The 18,077-nt window shown below is 37.5% G+C and overlaps 1 protein-coding gene across 2 annotated transcripts; it reads left to right on the plus strand.

The window, feature by feature from the left end:
* LOC122657443 (pentatricopeptide repeat-containing protein At5g50990) lies at positions 1 to 1,726 on the plus strand. 2 transcript variants are annotated; one of them, XM_043852147.1, is made up of 2 exons: positions 1 to 339; positions 391 to 1,726. In XM_043852147.1, the coding sequence occupies exons 1-2, from the start codon at positions 41 to 43 to the stop codon at positions 1,724 to 1,726; spliced, it is 1,635 nt and encodes a 544-aa protein (XP_043708082.1). In that variant the 5' UTR covers positions 1 to 40. The 2 variants fall into 2 exon arrangements, with proteins under 2 accessions (XP_043708082.1, XP_043708081.1); XM_043852146.1 differs by having other exon boundaries at positions 1 to 1,726.
* The last annotated feature ends 16,351 nt before the right edge of the window (positions 1,727 to 18,077 follow it).

The raw sequence follows: 18,077 nt of genomic DNA on the forward strand, positions 1-18,077 counted from the left end.
TACTACTGTAGCAGACTCTTTATTCTCAGAACTCGTCTGAATGGTTCTTCACAAACATTCGAAGCAATGCCTCAGAGCATATTCAACGATTTCCCTAATATCCCCATCTTTCTACAGTTTCATCATCCGGGCGTCCATTGAAAAGGGTGCTCTTCAGAAGGCGCTTCTGGACTACAAAGCGATCCTTTTCTCCGGAACAATCCAACCTGACCATCGAACACTGTCGTCTGTCCTGGACGCCTGTAAGATCTTATTAAATATTAGATTTGCCACCAGTATCCATGCAAGAGTCATCAAAACTGGCTTCCAACTGTACCCATCTGTGTTAGCTCCTCTAGTTGCAACCTATGTTGCCAGTGATCGCCTTGATCGTGCCTACCAAGTTTCTCGTGAAGCTTTGGAATGGGGTGCCGATCCCCTGTTTGGGAATTTAATCGTTGATGGTTATATGAAGAGTGGAGAATTTGATAATGCAAACAAGGTTTTCAAGCAAATGTCGAACAGGGATGTGGTTTCTTGGAACTTGATGATAGCTGGTGGTGTTAGAAATGCCCGCCCAAAGGAGGCATTGAGTATATTCCAGCAGATGCTTGGCTTGAATTTCAAGCCAAATGGCTTCACCTTCTCTTCAGTTCTCTCTGGGTGTGCTCGAACTGGAGCTCTTCGCGAGGGCAAGCGGGTACATCAGTTAATGATCGAGCATGGAATTGAGCTCAATTCTATACTGAGTTCGGCCCTAGTAGACATGTATTCCAAATGTGGAAGAATCCAAACTGCCAAGCAAGTTTTTGACAATGTTCAAAGGAAAGATGTATCTGTTTGGAATGCGATGATAACAGGGCTAGCGATTCACGGGCTTGCTTTGGATGTGATGGAATTGTTCTCTCGAATGGAAGGTGAAGGTGTTACACCTGACTCCATCACCTTCCTTGGAATCTTGACTGCATGTAGCCATTGTGGCCTGGTCGAAGAAGGGTGCCGACATTTCGATTTGATGAGAAGTCATTACTCGATCGAACCACAGCTCGAACACTATGGAGCAATGGTTGACCAATTGAGTCGAGCAGGGCTATTAGAAGAAGCATACACGATTATAAAAGCGATGCCAATGGAGCCGGACATGGTAACATGGAGGGCACTTCTCAGTGCTTGTAGAACTCATGGGAATGCGAAGTTAGGTGAGGTTGCAGTAGAACAAATGGCAAGTCTCTATAGTGGAGATTGTGTGTTGCTCTCAAACATATATTCGGCTTCAAAGAGATGGGACAATGCAGAGAGAGTAAGAGATGTGATGAAGAAGATGGGGATTAGAAAGAACCGTGGATTGAGTTGGGTCGAGATGGGTGGTTTTGTTCACCAATTCAAGGCTGGTGATAGATCACATCCTGAATCGAACACGATACGTGAGGTATTGGGAAGATTGAGTCAACGGATCAAGATGGAAGGGTTTGTTCCCATGATGGATTTGGTTTTGATGGATGTTTCAGAGGAGGAAAAGGAAGGGAATCTGAATTTACATAGTGAGAAACTAGCGACGGCTTATTGGATTCTGAAGACGAGCCCTGGAACAGAAATTCGAGTATCGAAGAACCTTCGGACTTGTCATGACTGCCATGGCTGGATGAAAATGGTTTCAAGAGTCTTGAACAGGGTCATAGTTGTGAGGGATCGAATTCGTTTTCATCGTTTTGAAAATGGTTCATGTTCTTGTGGAGACTACTGGTAAGTAATCCTCCAGACTCTACAAAATGGGAAGAAGTTATTCTGGCCTGTTTGTTTCTTGGGATGCTACAGTGTGATATAGTAGCCCCGAGTTCTTGATAAGGACTAGTGAATCAGGTAAAGAGGCACCAAAGGCTCATGAATGGGTAGATGCAACAAGGATTTCACTAATTCATACCCAAATAGAGGAGTTGCCGAAGTTGAGAGAGTAGACGTGCCAAAAACTAACCACTTTGCTATTCAGGAGTAATGGTATCCACATTGCTATTCCCCCAACAAATTTCTTGCAACACATGGATCGTCTTAACGTACTTGATCTTTCTTACAGTGAGATATTGGAATATCTCCCAGATTCCTTGTTATGTTTGGTGAATCTTCGAGTGCTTAAGTTACAATGTTGTGAAAGGTTGAGAGCATTGCCTGCACTGGGAATGCTCAAACAGCTCCAAGTTTTAGATTTGTGGTGTTGTGAAATGTTAGACCAACAAATCATTGGAGGAGGATCTGAATGCGTGGGAGTTGTAAGTAATGTAAGATAGTTGGATGTGGGATGGAGCAAAGTTTCATATCCAGTGGGGGTAATTTCTCGTTTGCACAAATTGGAGGAATTGATTTTGTATGAAGCGGATAAAATAAAATGGAGGGTGAAGAGTGTTGCTGAAGAAGAAGAAAAATGGGATATTAGGAGTACTACTGGGTCGTCTGATGATTGTGAAGGACAAAGCGAGGATAAGGAGAAGGAGGAGAAGAGAAGTGGTGGGTCGTCTACTACTTCTACTACTACTAGTAGTAGTGTCGACAATGACTCCATCATCCGCAATATCAACATTGATGTGGAGGAGTTGTCGCACTTGACCTCTTTAACATCTCTTTCCATTTGCTTCCAAGATATCATTATTTCTGATTGGTTCAAACCTTTGGCGAAGAAGATGACACGGTTGAAGCTGAGACGTTGCACAGTTATAAAACAAGATGCTCTACAAACTTTCAATGAATCCCAAAATCTACGGGAGTTGAGCATTGAAGATTGCCTGGGTGTGACATGTTTGCCCTCACGTGTTGAAGGTAATGTTTATATAAGGAATTGTGAGGACTTGGAGGTGGTGTTGGATGGAGCGGATCACCATCAAGATTCCTTCAAGTGGTTAGAACTAATAAAATTGCAAAAATTGAAAAGGATATGCTATGGATGATAGAAATAATGCAATGCAATAGCCTATGTAAAATTCAACTAGGCTACTACAACTCCACCTGGGCTTTTAATGGAATGATTCTATATATCCAAGATATGTAAGTCACTTATGGACCACTTATCATGTTTCCTATCATATTTCAAAGAACAGGTTTGAAATGGTTATGTGCAATTGATCATGTAGATTTTAATTTTCAAATGGTTATGACCAATTGATCATGTAGTGTTTTTGGCTCCTGAAAAATCTGTTCAAATGGTTTCTGCAAAGTGGCTTCTAATTAAGAATATGGGTTAATTGACGTTGACATTTTATTAAACTGAACGGTGAAACGGAGATCAAAGCCAAACAATCATGAGTCTCACTAGAAAGAATCCAATATATGGTGGCACTCCACAAGAAGTGGAACTAACTCCGATCATAATCAGTCCCCATTGATTTCGAGGTCCATTAATGCCACGGAGTCTCCACATCCTTGTTAGGGATTTAGTAGAACTCATAATCAAAAGCTAGTTATTAAGGAGAGGGTGCTTAAGTACCTACAAGTCAACACATCAGGCCACGTGGAAGGCGGAAGTAATAATTCCACATCAGATGTGAGTAGCCCGATATGGAGACTTACAGGTACTTGGTTACCATGTCCTTAATGACTAACTTTTAAGGATGAGTTCTACACAAGTCCCTAACAATCCTATCTAACTCATAAGCAGAAGGGAAGAACCATTATTGAACTCGTCACAACAACCACAACAGTGTAAGCATCCAAAAAATGATGTCAACTGGATGAAAACAATCCTTTTTGTAAAACCATCTCTTTCAAGCATGAATCTGATTTCTTCCCTCTTTAAACAGTTTAAAATCCAACCACAAAGTTAAATAAAAAGATTTTTTTTCAAAATCTTACTATTAAACATAGGATGAAAACATAACTGCTGGACTTACATGGAAGTCTGAAAGAGCTGAAACAATATACTGCATGGCATATGTGTAGCAAGCAATCTGTGTATATGAATATTGGGTGAAGAATTGTGGAGCTGTCTTACTTAATGAATGTATGAAACTCTGTTGAGCATGATCCTTTTGAAGGATCTAAATTCTTCTAGCTCTGTGGATGAAAAAATAAATATTTTACTCAGTTAAGAAAGAAATTTCAATCAAAGACAAAGAGGGAATAGTCTAAATTTCTGAAATTAAAAGATTAGTAAAGATTTTAGAAAAAAGAGATGAATATTAGTGAAAATAGAGGAAAAATGACATTTTTTATTTTAGAAAAAAGAGATGAATGTTAGTGAAAATAGAGGAAAAATGACATTTTGCGATGATACAGAGGAAATCAAATTAAAAAGCCATCAACTAAAAGAAAAAATTTTAGCTAAACAGAACGAGCATCCAAAAGTATTGTTGAAGCAGTTGATCCGATAGCCAGAAAACGTGATGAAATATTGCTGCTAAACTGCATACTTAAAGCCAAAACATGGGTTTTGCTGATATAGAATCCATGTTTGCAAGCCATGACACACCCACAAAGAGAGAGAGAGAGCAGTCTCATGAGAACTGATAGGCTCTTGAACTAAAAGCCAAAGAACCAATCTAAAGAACACTGCACTGCTAACCTAACTATGTGACAGTCAAGTAGGTAGCTAATCAACACAATAATGTAACTATGCGACTGACGCGCTCGAAAAATATTTGATAAAGTTGCGGACCCAAAAACTGTTTCTTGAATGGCTATGATTACTGGTTATGTATGCTTGATAATTCTTTTCTCTTCTTCTGGAGAATTTCTTAGGTTAGGGTTCTTTAATCTTTATTGAGTTCTGAGGAATTTTGGGTTTATGGAATTTTCGTCTCAGAGATGATATAACTGTCATGGACCCATCACAGGAATTGAGAACTACAAATTGATCTCCTGGGTCTTGCATATCCATTGCCAAATTTTATTTCTCTTCTGAGAATGTTATACTGATCAGATGGAACTTGAGGGGCATTCCCAGGGTCCCATGGGAGGCAAAGGGCCAATTTCTGGGGACTTTGAGGTATAAATTGGACAGGAATGGGAAAATTTACGAACTCAAAGACGACAATTTGGCATTTAATTTCCCACTGCCATTAAGACTGGCTGCATCCTTGTTGGATTTTTTTGCTGCCTACCCGGCTAGCCCCAATCCAACATTCTTATGGGAGCCAACAGATGCATACACGTCTACTTGGTTGGAGTTTTATCTTATGCAGGATGGGTTGGTTACGTCTTCATAACAGTAGGCATTCGAGGAATTTGGTGATGGACAAATCTTTCTGTATACTCATTATCCAGTTTTTTGAATATGCTTCAAGCATCATATATCGTATGCTCATATACAGCTCATTAGATAGTTTAGGTATCAGACTAATGTACAAAAGCAGGTATGTTGGAGCATTCATATTCTTCTATTTTGTGTAGCTGCAAGAAGTGGATGCATGTTTAGTGAGTTTTACAGTTCAGATGTGTATTGATAAGCATGTTTTGTTAGCACTCCTTGAAAAGCTTTTCGTTCTCCACCTCACTTCGTTCAAGTCATATATGATGTAAAACTTAAAAATGAGCTTCGTCATGGTTTTACATTTCATTTACCAAAAGAAAAATGATTTTACATTTCCACTCTGCTTTCATTACAGAGGTGAACATGATGCTACATATAGATTTTAATATTAAAGATGAATAAGAAAAACATAGGTTATCCAAGACTGCACGAGTAGTGTAACCTGATCATTGTTTTGTGATTGTTGTGGCATTTGCAATGTCGATTGATATTGTCGTATCTGTTAATGAAGTTTGGCATGAAAGTGGCTTTTGACATATGATGCTGTTGAAACATTTCATTTGATTAAATTTGTAGGTAGGTTTTGGGATAGAGCTGGGACAATTACATGTCTTTTTAAAGTTTCCAATCGATTATTTATGTTTCTTATTTAAAGAGAGGTGGGGATTTGAATTGGGTACCATGTTCCATCTCAGAAACTTATCTTCTGATTGATCCAAGTATTTGAGAGTTGTTTTTCTAAACCCTCCATTGCAACTCGGGCAAGTCCTCTTTGATGAACATCCAAGTGTTAACAAAGTAATAATGCAGTTCAGGCTTCTTGAAAGAATCTAGAGCCAAAAACTACTGAGAGTCCAGGATTGAAGTTGAATTGATAGAACTATTATTGGACCGTGACAGAAGACTGGAAGGAGAGGGATAAATTGCTGTTTTGGTGACTTTTAGGAATCCTTGTAGAATATTGGCCAAATTTTGAGATTTTGGATTGTGTTTAGATTCAGATGAGGTGGGTTGATAGGGTAAAGGGAAAAATGAGTCAATGGAGTTGAAATGGTGGAATTTTGATTGGCTTTAAAGTGTGAATGGATTCAACTGTTTGAACAAAAACTCTGTGAAGTTTTATGGGATTTGGTTTTTAGTTTGAAGTAGGTTGGCTAAAGAAACAAGTAGAACAAGGTTTTGGGGGTTCATGATTATTTCAGTGAAGTATGATGGACAAGTGGACGGTTATACTGTAAATAGAAAACAGAAAGAGAAAATAAAGTGAAGTCTTATCAAATACTAATTTTCTCTTGGTTAGACACAGAAACTGAAACACTCCTCCCACTCTGTGAGAGAATCTCTCACTCACTCCTCTCGCTTTGCCGTAGTACCCATCGGAGACGTCTCCTAGTGCCGCTGTGATCATCACACTACCACCGAGGACTTTGCTCTCACTCCTCTTGCTTAGAGCAAGTACCCAGCGGAAATGGCTTCACTCCCCTATCTTTTCTCTTGTTGCAACGATTTGGGAAGGTAAGGGGGTTCTTCTGATCCTATCTGTGGTTCTCTCTCTATCTCTATTAACCAATGAATCCCTAATTTCTTTCCAGATCCATGCTGTGAAGAAGAGGATCCCTACTGCGAAGAACACCTGAAATCAAAGAAGAACCTTGCTACGAAGAAGCTCCACCTCTCCTCTTGTTAGTTCATCAAAGAGGAACCCTGGTAAATTTCGATTTCTCTCCACCTCCCCTCTTTTTTATCTGTTGTTAGTTAATCTATAACTTTGTTAGTTAATCTATAACTCATACATCTTTGTCTTCCATCTTTTTGTATCATGATGCATGACCCGATCCCCATTGTATGTTTTTGTTTCTGTGATCTTCTTTTAGAACCTTTCTATGTGATACAATTAGAGTATGTATGGTAACCTTCCAAAGAATGGATTCTGGTGTTTTTTCTGATTCTAGGGGCAGAATTGAAACAGATTATGTATGGGTTATCCGGTACGTTTTTGTGATTGTTTGAAATGGACCGGGTGATAAAATAGATTCTGGCAAGCTTTTGGTCACATTTTAGAATTAATTCTATCAATTTTTCGGTGAAAAAACATGGACTCAAGTGAATCAGGGGCATTGATGGAATTTACCATCAAAACATTACAAATCCTAAAACCTAGCCCATCTTCTCAACTCGACCTCTGCAACTCTCATGTGTCTCGTCCAGCTTGCTTCCCTGAGCGAGCCCTCTAACGCGCCTTGCTCTCTTCTTCTCGTTCTCTCTCGCGGTTGCGCCGCTCCGAATCTCGTTCTTGTTCTCGCTCGCGGTCACGATCTTGGTCACGGTCAGTTACTGAGGCCAGGTAGCGTTCTCGCTCATGGTCACGATCTCGGTTTCGCATTCTCGTCCTCTCTCACTCTCACTCTCATTGGAGTTTTAACGGAATTTCTGTTACTTGGCAGTGTGCACAGATTTTCGACATTTCAGTGGGAATAACAGGTGAGTTGGAATTAGTATTACAACATCTTTTTGGGTTTGGGTGCCCATCTCTTCCCGACTCTCCTCTCCTCTCCTCTCCATTCATAGTGCTATATCTATATTCTGAACTTGGATATATAATAATAATAATCATATAAAAAAGGATTTTAGGAGAAGCTGAGCTCGCTGAAGTGGATGGCCCCTTCGTAAAGATCAGTCTCAAAGGTCGGTTCTGGCACAAACGTTCCACAGTTTTAGCTAGGCTTGGTAATTACCTGAAGCAGAGGATTCCCCTGAGTTCAACTCTCTCTCTCTCCCCCCAAAAATGGGAATCCAGTCAAATGTATCCCTAAATTATATTATGTGTTCTGAAAAAAACAAAATCGATTCTAGAATCAGGTTTACCATACAGTATTTGTTGGTACAGGATTACTCTAAATATCCAGAAATAGAAAAAATCGATTCTGACTCAGAATCAATTTTTTGAAACAGAATGGTTGCCATACATACCCATAGCATCTATTTTATTTGTCTAAACATGGTCCTCATCCCTCATTCCCACTCAAAAATGCTTTGATTCAGAAATTTGTGGTTCCTTAATTCATGACAGTCATTGTTTTGTCCCTATCCCAAGTTGAAATGTATTTTCCTTCACTCGATAGAACATGCTATCCCAAGTTAAAGTGTTTTTTCCTGCTCAATACAAAGTGCTTAGTAGTCAGCTTGGCAGAAAATTCTCAGAAAAAGGATGAGTGGTTGTTGATTTTCCATGCTTGTTTACCTGTTCAAGGAGGGAATTCTAAGAAGCGAACTTATATTATATTAACTCAATAAATTAGGATAAAAAAGTGTTTCCTTGGACCTCATAAGGATAGTAAATGTGAGACACAAGGTTTGGTACCTCTGTTTTCTTAGAAATTTATACTAGTCATGATGTGGATCTTTGCACTTATTTTGCTTCAAGGGGACAAGGTTTGCCATTTTTTCCTCTTGTTTTTTAGAACTTGATCATAATAAAGATTCATAGTGGAAGTTGTTCTTATTCAATTAGAATTGTTCTCATTTTCTTTCTTTTATGCGAGTCTTTAGCTCAAATACGTAGAGCACTTGGGGATTCCCCAAGAAATGGTGGTTCGGATCCATCAAGACTTGTTATTTTTTGATGTTTTATTTTTTTGAATTCTTATGGCATGAGTGCAAATGACAATTATAGGTAACATTATAGAACTCAAAATATAGTAAAATGTGTCGAAACGACTTCCCTTCCCACCAAACACGAATTTCCTACTCCCTTTATGGCTTCTCAACTAGCCCTAAACTCTAATATTCCACGTGTGCACAAACTAAGTTAATCTTGACAAGTCTAACAAATTTTTTTTTTCTTTTCATCAAAATCTCTATCATTTGATCTAATTTCACAAGTTTGACTAAGATATCCAAACTTACCTAAATATGTCTAAATTTGTTCAGTTTAAAATAATGACCTACATATCACAAGGTTTACCAAAAAGACACATATTTGGCCAGGATTCCAAAATATTTTAAATTTAATCAAATTATCCATATTCAACTTGGAATTCAATGATTCTAGCATCTCACATGTGAACAAAGTCAAACAAGTTTGACAAATTTGACGAAATTTTTCTTCTTTTTTCATTAAAATCTCTATCATGTGATATAATTTTCACTAGTTTGACCAAGATGTCCAAATTGTATCTAAATATATGCCTAAATTTATTCAAATGGACCAAAATTGACCTAAATATCGGAAGGTTGACGAAAAAAATACATTTTTGACCAAAGATTACAAAATATTCATGATTTGATCAAATTATCCATATTCAGAATAGAATTCACTAGTGTGCCTTAAATGAATATTGTATAGCATGTCTGAACAATATTCCATCATTAGACCTTTGATTTTAAAAAATGTGACCAAGATTACACGAACTAGAGAAAAGCATCTAAGTTGCACTTATCTCACCATTCCATGTACAATGGCTTAGGTGGCAATGCATTTTAGCTAGCAAAGTCTCCCCAACCATGAAAAGCCACTGTGAGAACCATGGGCAAGATCGTGTGGATTGCCACATTACCCTCCACCTCATCGACATAGGATAGGAAGAATCAAATCATAAAGAGTCGCCGCCTAGATTAGGGTCTAGGACCCACACAAAACACAAATTGACTTAAGGACTTGTCCAATGGATTGGTCTAATCGTCGGTCTGAGAACGGCTCTAGTTTATGATCCATGGAAGGTGTTAGACACACCAATCCCCACCCCATGTATATAATTGTATCTCCCCATTTAAGCAATTTTCATTATGTCTAGGCTCATCATATTGATCTATGCTACGTTTATATTAGAACAAATGTTTTTTCATATGCCATATCATCCGCCTCTTCCGATCACTACTGAACTCTCACACAGTCTGATCACTACTTCAATCTCGTACAGTTTTGTCGTCTGAACTATGTTTGACTTGATTCCTGAATCATCTAGGATACAGAGGTATTTTGACAAAGTAACATTCAATTTCGGTCCCTCCCCAGATTGACATGTCGATGTATGTGATGATTTATATATAGCCATGTGATGGTGTAATGGACTATATTTATGATAGATGCAGAATATTTCTTAATGAGACTCATATTAATCATTTGATTCCTAATCTTGACAAGATCAATATATCATATGTTCATAATCAGTCCATAGGCTGCAGGGTCTTATGGGATTGACCTATAGATTTGAATAGTTTCCAACACATGTGCGATCATTTCATATTTGAAATTCAACATCAAAACAAAGTTAGACTAAATAGTCCCGCTAAAAGTGTAGAAAGGAGTAAAGCTCGCATTTCACTCGAGCCTTAGCTTCCTGAGCTGTCCCTACAACACCATAATTCATATAGATTGAGCATAAATCTTTTTGTATGAGTAAACCCAGCTTGACAAGCTCCCTGGTTAGTCAAATTCAATTACACTTGTGTATCAATAAAATTCTTAAAAATTGTTACTCAACAAGGGGAAGAGAGAGCCATATACATGCAGGGTTACTCCAGTTTCGATGGCAAAAGCATACATCCTCCATTGATTGGATATCTTCTCTCCCCCCTCCCCCACCGCTTTCCCTTCTCTCCTTCTCCCTCATCCTATGTTTTTCTTTATCAGTCTTCATGACAGTAACAATAATCCAAGATATAGTCTAAAGGCACTAGGGCAATTTACCTAATAATGAGAAATTTGTGTCTGGCAAAAGAAGGCTCAAAGATGTTTCCTGTGTTTCCATGCTGATGTGCAGGATATACCATATCAGCTCACTTGCTAACCTTACTAAGTCACCTCTTACATAGACAAAGAAAGAGGGCTTGAAAGATAGGGGGCCCTAGTGTGGCTTGGGAATTCAATGTAGCTTATGAGATAATGTTAAGTATTGACGGGGAAGAATCTATAATCCCCACTTTGTCGTCCATAAGCAATACATGCATGAACAAGAACCCACATTGTATATTGCATCAAATAAAATCAAACCCCCATCGGAACTTCTTTATAGTTCTCCACTAGAACAAAACAAAGGAAGAACATGGAGAAAAAGACAAGACAAGAAAGAACACTAAACAAAGAGAATCAGCAAATGATGGGTTGTTGAGGATTTCTATGGCAATAGACTATGGATCAATTTAAGGGGACATGTAAACTTGGGCAAGGATGCAATGATTGTTTGTTTGGGTTGGAGCAAGAGAAGCCTTAGATGGCTGACTTGTTCCAACACCTAGGAAAATTTGTCCCAAAATTTAGGATTGATGGGGAAGAAAGTGAGGAGGGAGAGAAACTGCAATTGTCCAAAGAAAGAAAAGACAACCACGCAATAGAGAGAGAGAGAGAGAGAGAGAGAGAGAGAGAGAGAGAGTAGTAATCTAATGGAAGAGAAGAAATAGGGAGTGAGAAGATCTCTTACCGACAGAGAGAGAAGGCCTTGGCAATTAAACTAATCCATTAAAGAAGAGTACAATGATAGATAATTTGGAGTGTCTTGGCTAAATTACATATGTGATCTAGAATTGAAACAGAGCTCTGTCAAGTTAGACAAGTTAGAATTGTTGCACAACTCAACATCTATGATTTGGAATTGAAACAGAGATCTGTGATCTGGAATAACTGATCTATTTTCTCCACAAGCACTGATAATACTTAAAAATAAAAAATAAAAAAAAACAGCAAATCCAAGGCTATCACCCATGCTTTTGAAAAAAAGCATTATGAAGTGAAACTGTAACTAGTGTAAGCTGCACTCTTATATTGAAGAATCTTCAATAAACAGTAACTAGTGTAAGTTGCAATCTCATTTAGCTTTAGTGATCCTTGAATCTACTTTATGAAGTGAACTGTAGACTCTGAGGACACTTTTGGAAGAATCCAAGCATGTACCAACTGAACAGTTTCACTACTTTCTGATCATCAGTTGAAGCGTCCATCATGAATCCGAATCCAAAACCTAGAATTGAAAATAATCATTACCCTATCAGTATTGTTGTGTTTCTGGTCAGATTATCCCCTATATTCCTCCTTTTTAACTCTACAACTAGGCTAAGTAACAAAAAAATAAAAAATTTAAAGGTTGAGTTTTTATGCAACAGAAAGCCTTAGTGCCACTGCCAAGATCAGTGTGGATGCTTCCCTTTTTGGAGCAATCATTGAAATAGCTTGTGGCATTATTCGTTCAACAGCAGGTGCCATGAACACCTTCTCCGGCAGCAAGCAATTTCAAGATAAATCTATGTGAGAACTTTGTTAAGGGATGCATGCTGAGTTTTATGCTATGGATGCATCTAAGCAATAATGTATGCTCCTAAGCCCAATACTACTAACATCCATGGAGTCCAGGGAAGAAGTGGAATTCTCAATTCTCGAGATTCCTCTCTCAATCTTCATGTGTTTCTCCTAGTTTGAGTCTATGTCTTAGTTTCCTTGTTCTAGTTTGAGTTGTTATTTTATTTCTCTTTTTCTATTGTAATTAGGAATTCCCCTTCTTATTGTAACACATTATTATAAATACAAACAAGGTGAGAGAGGCTGTCATATTCGACATTTCTCTTCTCTTCCTCTCTTCTTCTCATAGCCTTGTAACTCATTTGTTTTCTTGTATGAGAATCTTTAGCTCAAACTGGTAGAGCACTTGGGGATTACCCAAGAGATGGTGGTTCGAATCCATCAAGACTCCATTGAATTTTCTTATAACTAATTTTTTTTTTTTTTTTAAATTCTAATGGCATGAGTGCAAATGACAATTCTCATGCATGTAACATTGTAGAATTGAAAATATGGACAAACTGGTAGAGCACTTGGGGATTACCCAATTCTCATCTTGGGGTCCTGTTACTTGGATGGACTTTCTGGGTGGAGGAGAGGACCAGACAAACAGAGATGAAGAGTATTTGGCCCGAGTCAATTGGATGCCTGGAAACATTCACACTGCTCAGGTTTTGAATAGGTCACACACAAAATTAAAGATCCTTAAGTTTGTTATTAAGACATGTCAGAGAAAGATTATATTGGTGGAAGAACAAGACCCATGGGTTAATATATATGAATGCTTTACTCCTCTGGACAAGGAAGTTGATAGATTATATGGGGGATTTATTTGGGCTAGTGATAAAACAGGGTTTAGGCATAATCTTTATTAGTGGCTTATTGCCCACTTTTGGAGTTGTGGTCTTCAAATGTTCTCTCCTGAGGCTGTTTCTTAGCCACCTTACTCTTAGCTACAATGCTATGTCCCTTTTTGGAACATTGTGTCTGTTATTTATGTAACAGACTATTCAAGATCTGAACAAGATCTAAAGCAATTTTTTTTCTTTAAATGTATATGCTCTTCTTTCTTTGACTGAGCCGATGTTCATCTAGTTCAAGATTTTCTGTTTTTCCTTATTTACATTGGGAAATGATCCATTTATCGGTTCTCTAGCATCTGTTTTTGGAGATGCAAATATAACCAGCACTAGTAGGGACTTGTGTTTGCCTGGTGGGTTTTTTCACTAGTGGGGAATGGAGGAGTCCAAAGGGAGAGATGGAGCAATTTGGAGGGGTTTCTTATGTGATTATCTTAGTTTCTACTGCCATGGCATGAATAGTTTTTTATGTTGGTACAATGGGTTTGATTTATGAAGTGTCTTCACTCTTTATGAATGCCATTAATACAATGTCCTTGCCTATTGTTCCAATTTTTGGTGTGATATTTTTTCATGACTAAAATGGAAAAGAAGCAGAAGAAAACAAAAAAAGAATTAGTGAATATTCTCTCCTTTGCAAGAAGAAATACAAATTGAAAATTCATTTCAAATGGATGACATCGACAATCTTTAAAGTCCTATTTAGCAATAGATACTTGATAATCAATTGTCACTAAGCGACTTTGTTCTTTACTTATTGAGTGTTTTGACTGATGTAAGCTCTTTATGAGATGAGCACTTGGTAGAAAATAGTTTGGGAATAAAATTTAAAACTTAAAACTTTCAGGGCAGGCTAACCCAGGAACACCATCAACTGAAGCATGAAGAAATCAGTTTATCTTTCAAGACAGATTCAGGGAAGGAAACTTGTGGTACTCCTCAACGACTTTTGCTTAGCACAAGGCACTGGCTTGAATATTGTTCAATTAAATTGAATTTCTGAGAAAGATCCCTTCACTTCATCTTACCCTTCTCAACTTATTCTTAAACCTTTATTTGACATGTGGTGAGGTCTAACTTGATATATGATGACTAGAGGATGACAATGACAAAACCTCACCAACCTTTCTACTGGAGAGATACACAAAGCCGGGAAGTGGGACTACAGATGCAAACTCTTTTATGCACCTGAGCTCCATGGGGGTCATGAGATTAAAGCTTTGAGAAAGGATCCTGCAATCACTAGGATTTGCGTTTTAATCTTTTTTTGAGTTTTTTGTTTTCATTGGCCCTAAAGCCAAACTCACCTAAAATGCAACACTCCAAAAGCCAAGAAGATAAAAGTGTTAATTTTTAAACAAATGATTGTGGAAGATAAGGACCATACCTTGGGATTACTTATTATTTTTAGAAGATAAAATGCAATCTGCTGTTGTTTTTAGCAGTTCAGTACTCCTAGTTTGAAAAGAAGATTACTTATTATATTTGGGTGTAAGGGCTATGTCAAAAAAGGAGTGAGATCTTGGAAATTTCTTTTTATAGGCAAGTTGAAAAAAAAAGTTTCTATGTTTTGACTCTCTGGTTGATAAGGTGAGGAAATGAATTCACAGTTGGAAAATTTTTCCTTATCCCTATTTGTACTACCAAGGGAGATAGATAAGCTGAATAGAAAATTCTGGTAGGGAGAAGATGAAGGTGATTCTAACCCAACACGCAGAATTCATAAGACTCAAAACCAGAAGGTTAAACACCAAAAGTAAGCCCCAATCTAGATCACATGTAGCTAACTAATAGTACCTCAGTCCCTCAAAGTAGGATGAAGATCCAACAGTAGGTTTTCAAGTGATTAGCAAGGGAATGAAACTAGAGAGTACATTTTTATGTCAATTTAGGTCACATATGTATACATTTAAGTCAATTTTTATTTACATTTCATTTTTTTTCAAGTTTTTAACCAACCAAGTTGTGGACAGTATGCAACTTCTCCATGTGGTTTCATAGTGTAGTCATGATGAAATTTTTTCAAAGATTCTGTAGCATAACAACTGGTTTGATTTTAGTCCATGGGTTCTCAATTTGTCATTACTAGCAATGTTGAAACTTCAATTGCATTGTTGGGCCTCAAAGAATGTTATGGATTTTGTAATTTCTTTTCTTAACTAATCTTCTTTTAATTTGATTTCCACAAGAAAAAATGTGGCCGCCTTTTTGCCTGGATTGAAGCCAGCGATGGCAATTGATAGAAGGGTTGGAGGGTCAGGTTTTCAAATGGAGCCCCTGTTTTACATTGAAAGGAAGGGAATTATGAAATAGATAGAACTACCACTGGATGGGTTTGTGGTATAGAACTGTGATGACCTTTGATTCTTCGACCTGCTAAGGAGAGCTCACACTAGAAGGAGGAAAGCGAGGAGAGAGAGAGAGAGAGAGCGCGAAGAACTTGGGATACGATCATCTTGTTTGAAACGACAGATAGGTAAGGCAATGTATGTTATGAAATGACAGAAATATCCTTTTAAAATGTTATTTTACAATATAAATATGAGATTTTAATAGAAAAATGAAATGTCTAAATTGTCTTACCTAATTGATACTTATTTGTTTTATTTCTTATTATGTAATGGTCTTTTTGCTATTTTGTTACTTTTTCAAATGTAACCCTCCGTTGCCACATTAATAACAACCCTTCTTTTTTTGTTTACATATATATAGAAGAAAAGAAAATATATTAAAACTGAGAAATATCTACACCATTTTCAAAATCAAAAGATAATAGTTGTTTTTGCCAATTAACAAGTGAAAAACAATCCATTTTCTCCAACCTCTCCTAATTGGGCTCTCTTCTCTCTCCTTCTCTCTTGTGTTTGTGATTGAGGGTGTTGCTGCTAGGATTTAAAACCCTAGCATTCTTGGAGGTGGTCATTTTGACGGAAACGAAAAAGCTATTGTGGTGAAAAGTATCGATATCATAGGACTAAGATTGTGTGGAGAGCCTGCCCTTGTGAGCAAGGTAATTAACCTCGTTTCCTTCCATTTTAGAAAAATAAAAGTTTTGATTACAAATAAAAATATTAGATTGTGATGTCTTGGAGAAGGAGTTGGATGAAGCAAAGGCATATTAAGATTTCTTTCAAAGATTAAAGAAATTATATTCTATCAAGAATCAAAACTACCAAAATTGCAAAGGATATGTGTGTTGGTCTCGCACGTAATTAGCAAATTTAGATTTGAAAGTTATTCAAAACAATTCATTTTTTCTTTTAATTTTAGAATTTGGTCAAAAGATTAGCCAAAATAAAATTTGGGTTTAGATTCAGATTCAGAAATTATTCATTTGCTAAAAGCAAAATCGAATGTTAATATTTGTTGTACTTGTTTCATATTATCAATTAATTATCATATGTCCATAATACACAAGTGATATAAAAAGTGAAATAATATTTGTTTCATTTATTGCAAAATATGACAAAGACTCAAAATCATAACATTCTCATTAAGTAACCAGTAGGATCGATCTCCTTGCAAGGATCTCAGGTTAAACTTTGGTATGACTTGCACTAGGAGTTGTGCCATAGTAATATCAATTCAATTCTACTTCAACTTTAGCAATTGCATGTTGGTTCCCTCCTCAACCTTCTTAGTAATCAATAGGATCTTTTTTCATTAGGACATATTTTAATATGGTATTTTTTATAAAATTACAGCAACGTCGTCTTTTTTCACAAATCTGCACAATTTGGGAAGCTATTGATACGGGTATAAGCGCGCACGATCCAATAAGTTTTACCTTTATCACTATTGTAAAATTAGGAATCAAATCGGTGAATTGATTGATTCCGATCAGAATCGACCGTGATCTATTCCAATTCCTTTAGATTTTATAAGACTGATTCATGTCAAGAAACCCTAAAATTGTTGAGTTTTGATTATCCAAAAAAATAAAAGAATTATTGAATTTTTAGATTTGAGGATCAATTATAAGATATTATTCCAATCCGACTAAAATTACAACTCTGGATTGGAATCTGCAACGTATATTCTAAATACTGAAACGATAAGGGTACGCCAAAACCATGACCTTAGGTTTCTGCTTTGCCCAAGAACTTCGAGAAAAAAAATAAGTGTGAAGATGAAAAGACCCTTTTACCCATCCCTTACCACCATTAACATGAAAGTGGCTCATTCAATCAGAGCTGCCCCATTTCACTTTACTCTTCCACCAAAAGCAGAGGAAAAGATAAGAATCACATTAAAGTGCCTCAATCAGTCAACCAAAGGCTGTCGCGTCACGTGGGCATTGGGGCCATTGGTTAGGCCAAAACTTTAACTTCCCTTCCCACGTCCTGTGGCCGAATTGACCTTTCATTAATAATGTAGTTGGGTTATAATAGAATTGGTATATCCGGCTCTAGGGGTGTCAATCGGCCGGATCTTTAACGCCCCCAGTACCCGCGGGGTCGGGGGGGACCACCCATGTGTGCATGGTGGGGTCTATTATGCACACATGGACAGTGCCCCAGTTGCACGATGCGTATAGAATCGATAATTTTTTCAATCGGTTGGGTTCAGTCGGGTTTAGTCGGGGCTACCTCAATCTCACGGTGCTTAAAACCTGCACCAGTGCACTGTGATCGCCTGTTTAAAGATTCTGTCGGATTTGAACTATAATCAAGATATCATTAATGAAGAAATGTTACTAGGGTTGCAACAGGGTCGGGTTGGGCCGGGCTTTATA

Source organism: Telopea speciosissima, chromosome 4 (genome assembly GCF_018873765.1).
Source record: "Telopea speciosissima isolate NSW1024214 ecotype Mountain lineage chromosome 4, Tspe_v1, whole genome shotgun sequence".
Lineage (NCBI taxonomy): Eukaryota > Viridiplantae > Streptophyta > Magnoliopsida > Proteales > Proteaceae > Telopea > Telopea speciosissima.

Coding starts and splice junctions, on each gene's coding strand:
- LOC122657443 (XM_043852146.1), top strand. CDS start 41: ATGGTTCTTCACAAACATTCGAAGCAATGCCTCAGAGCATATTCAACG.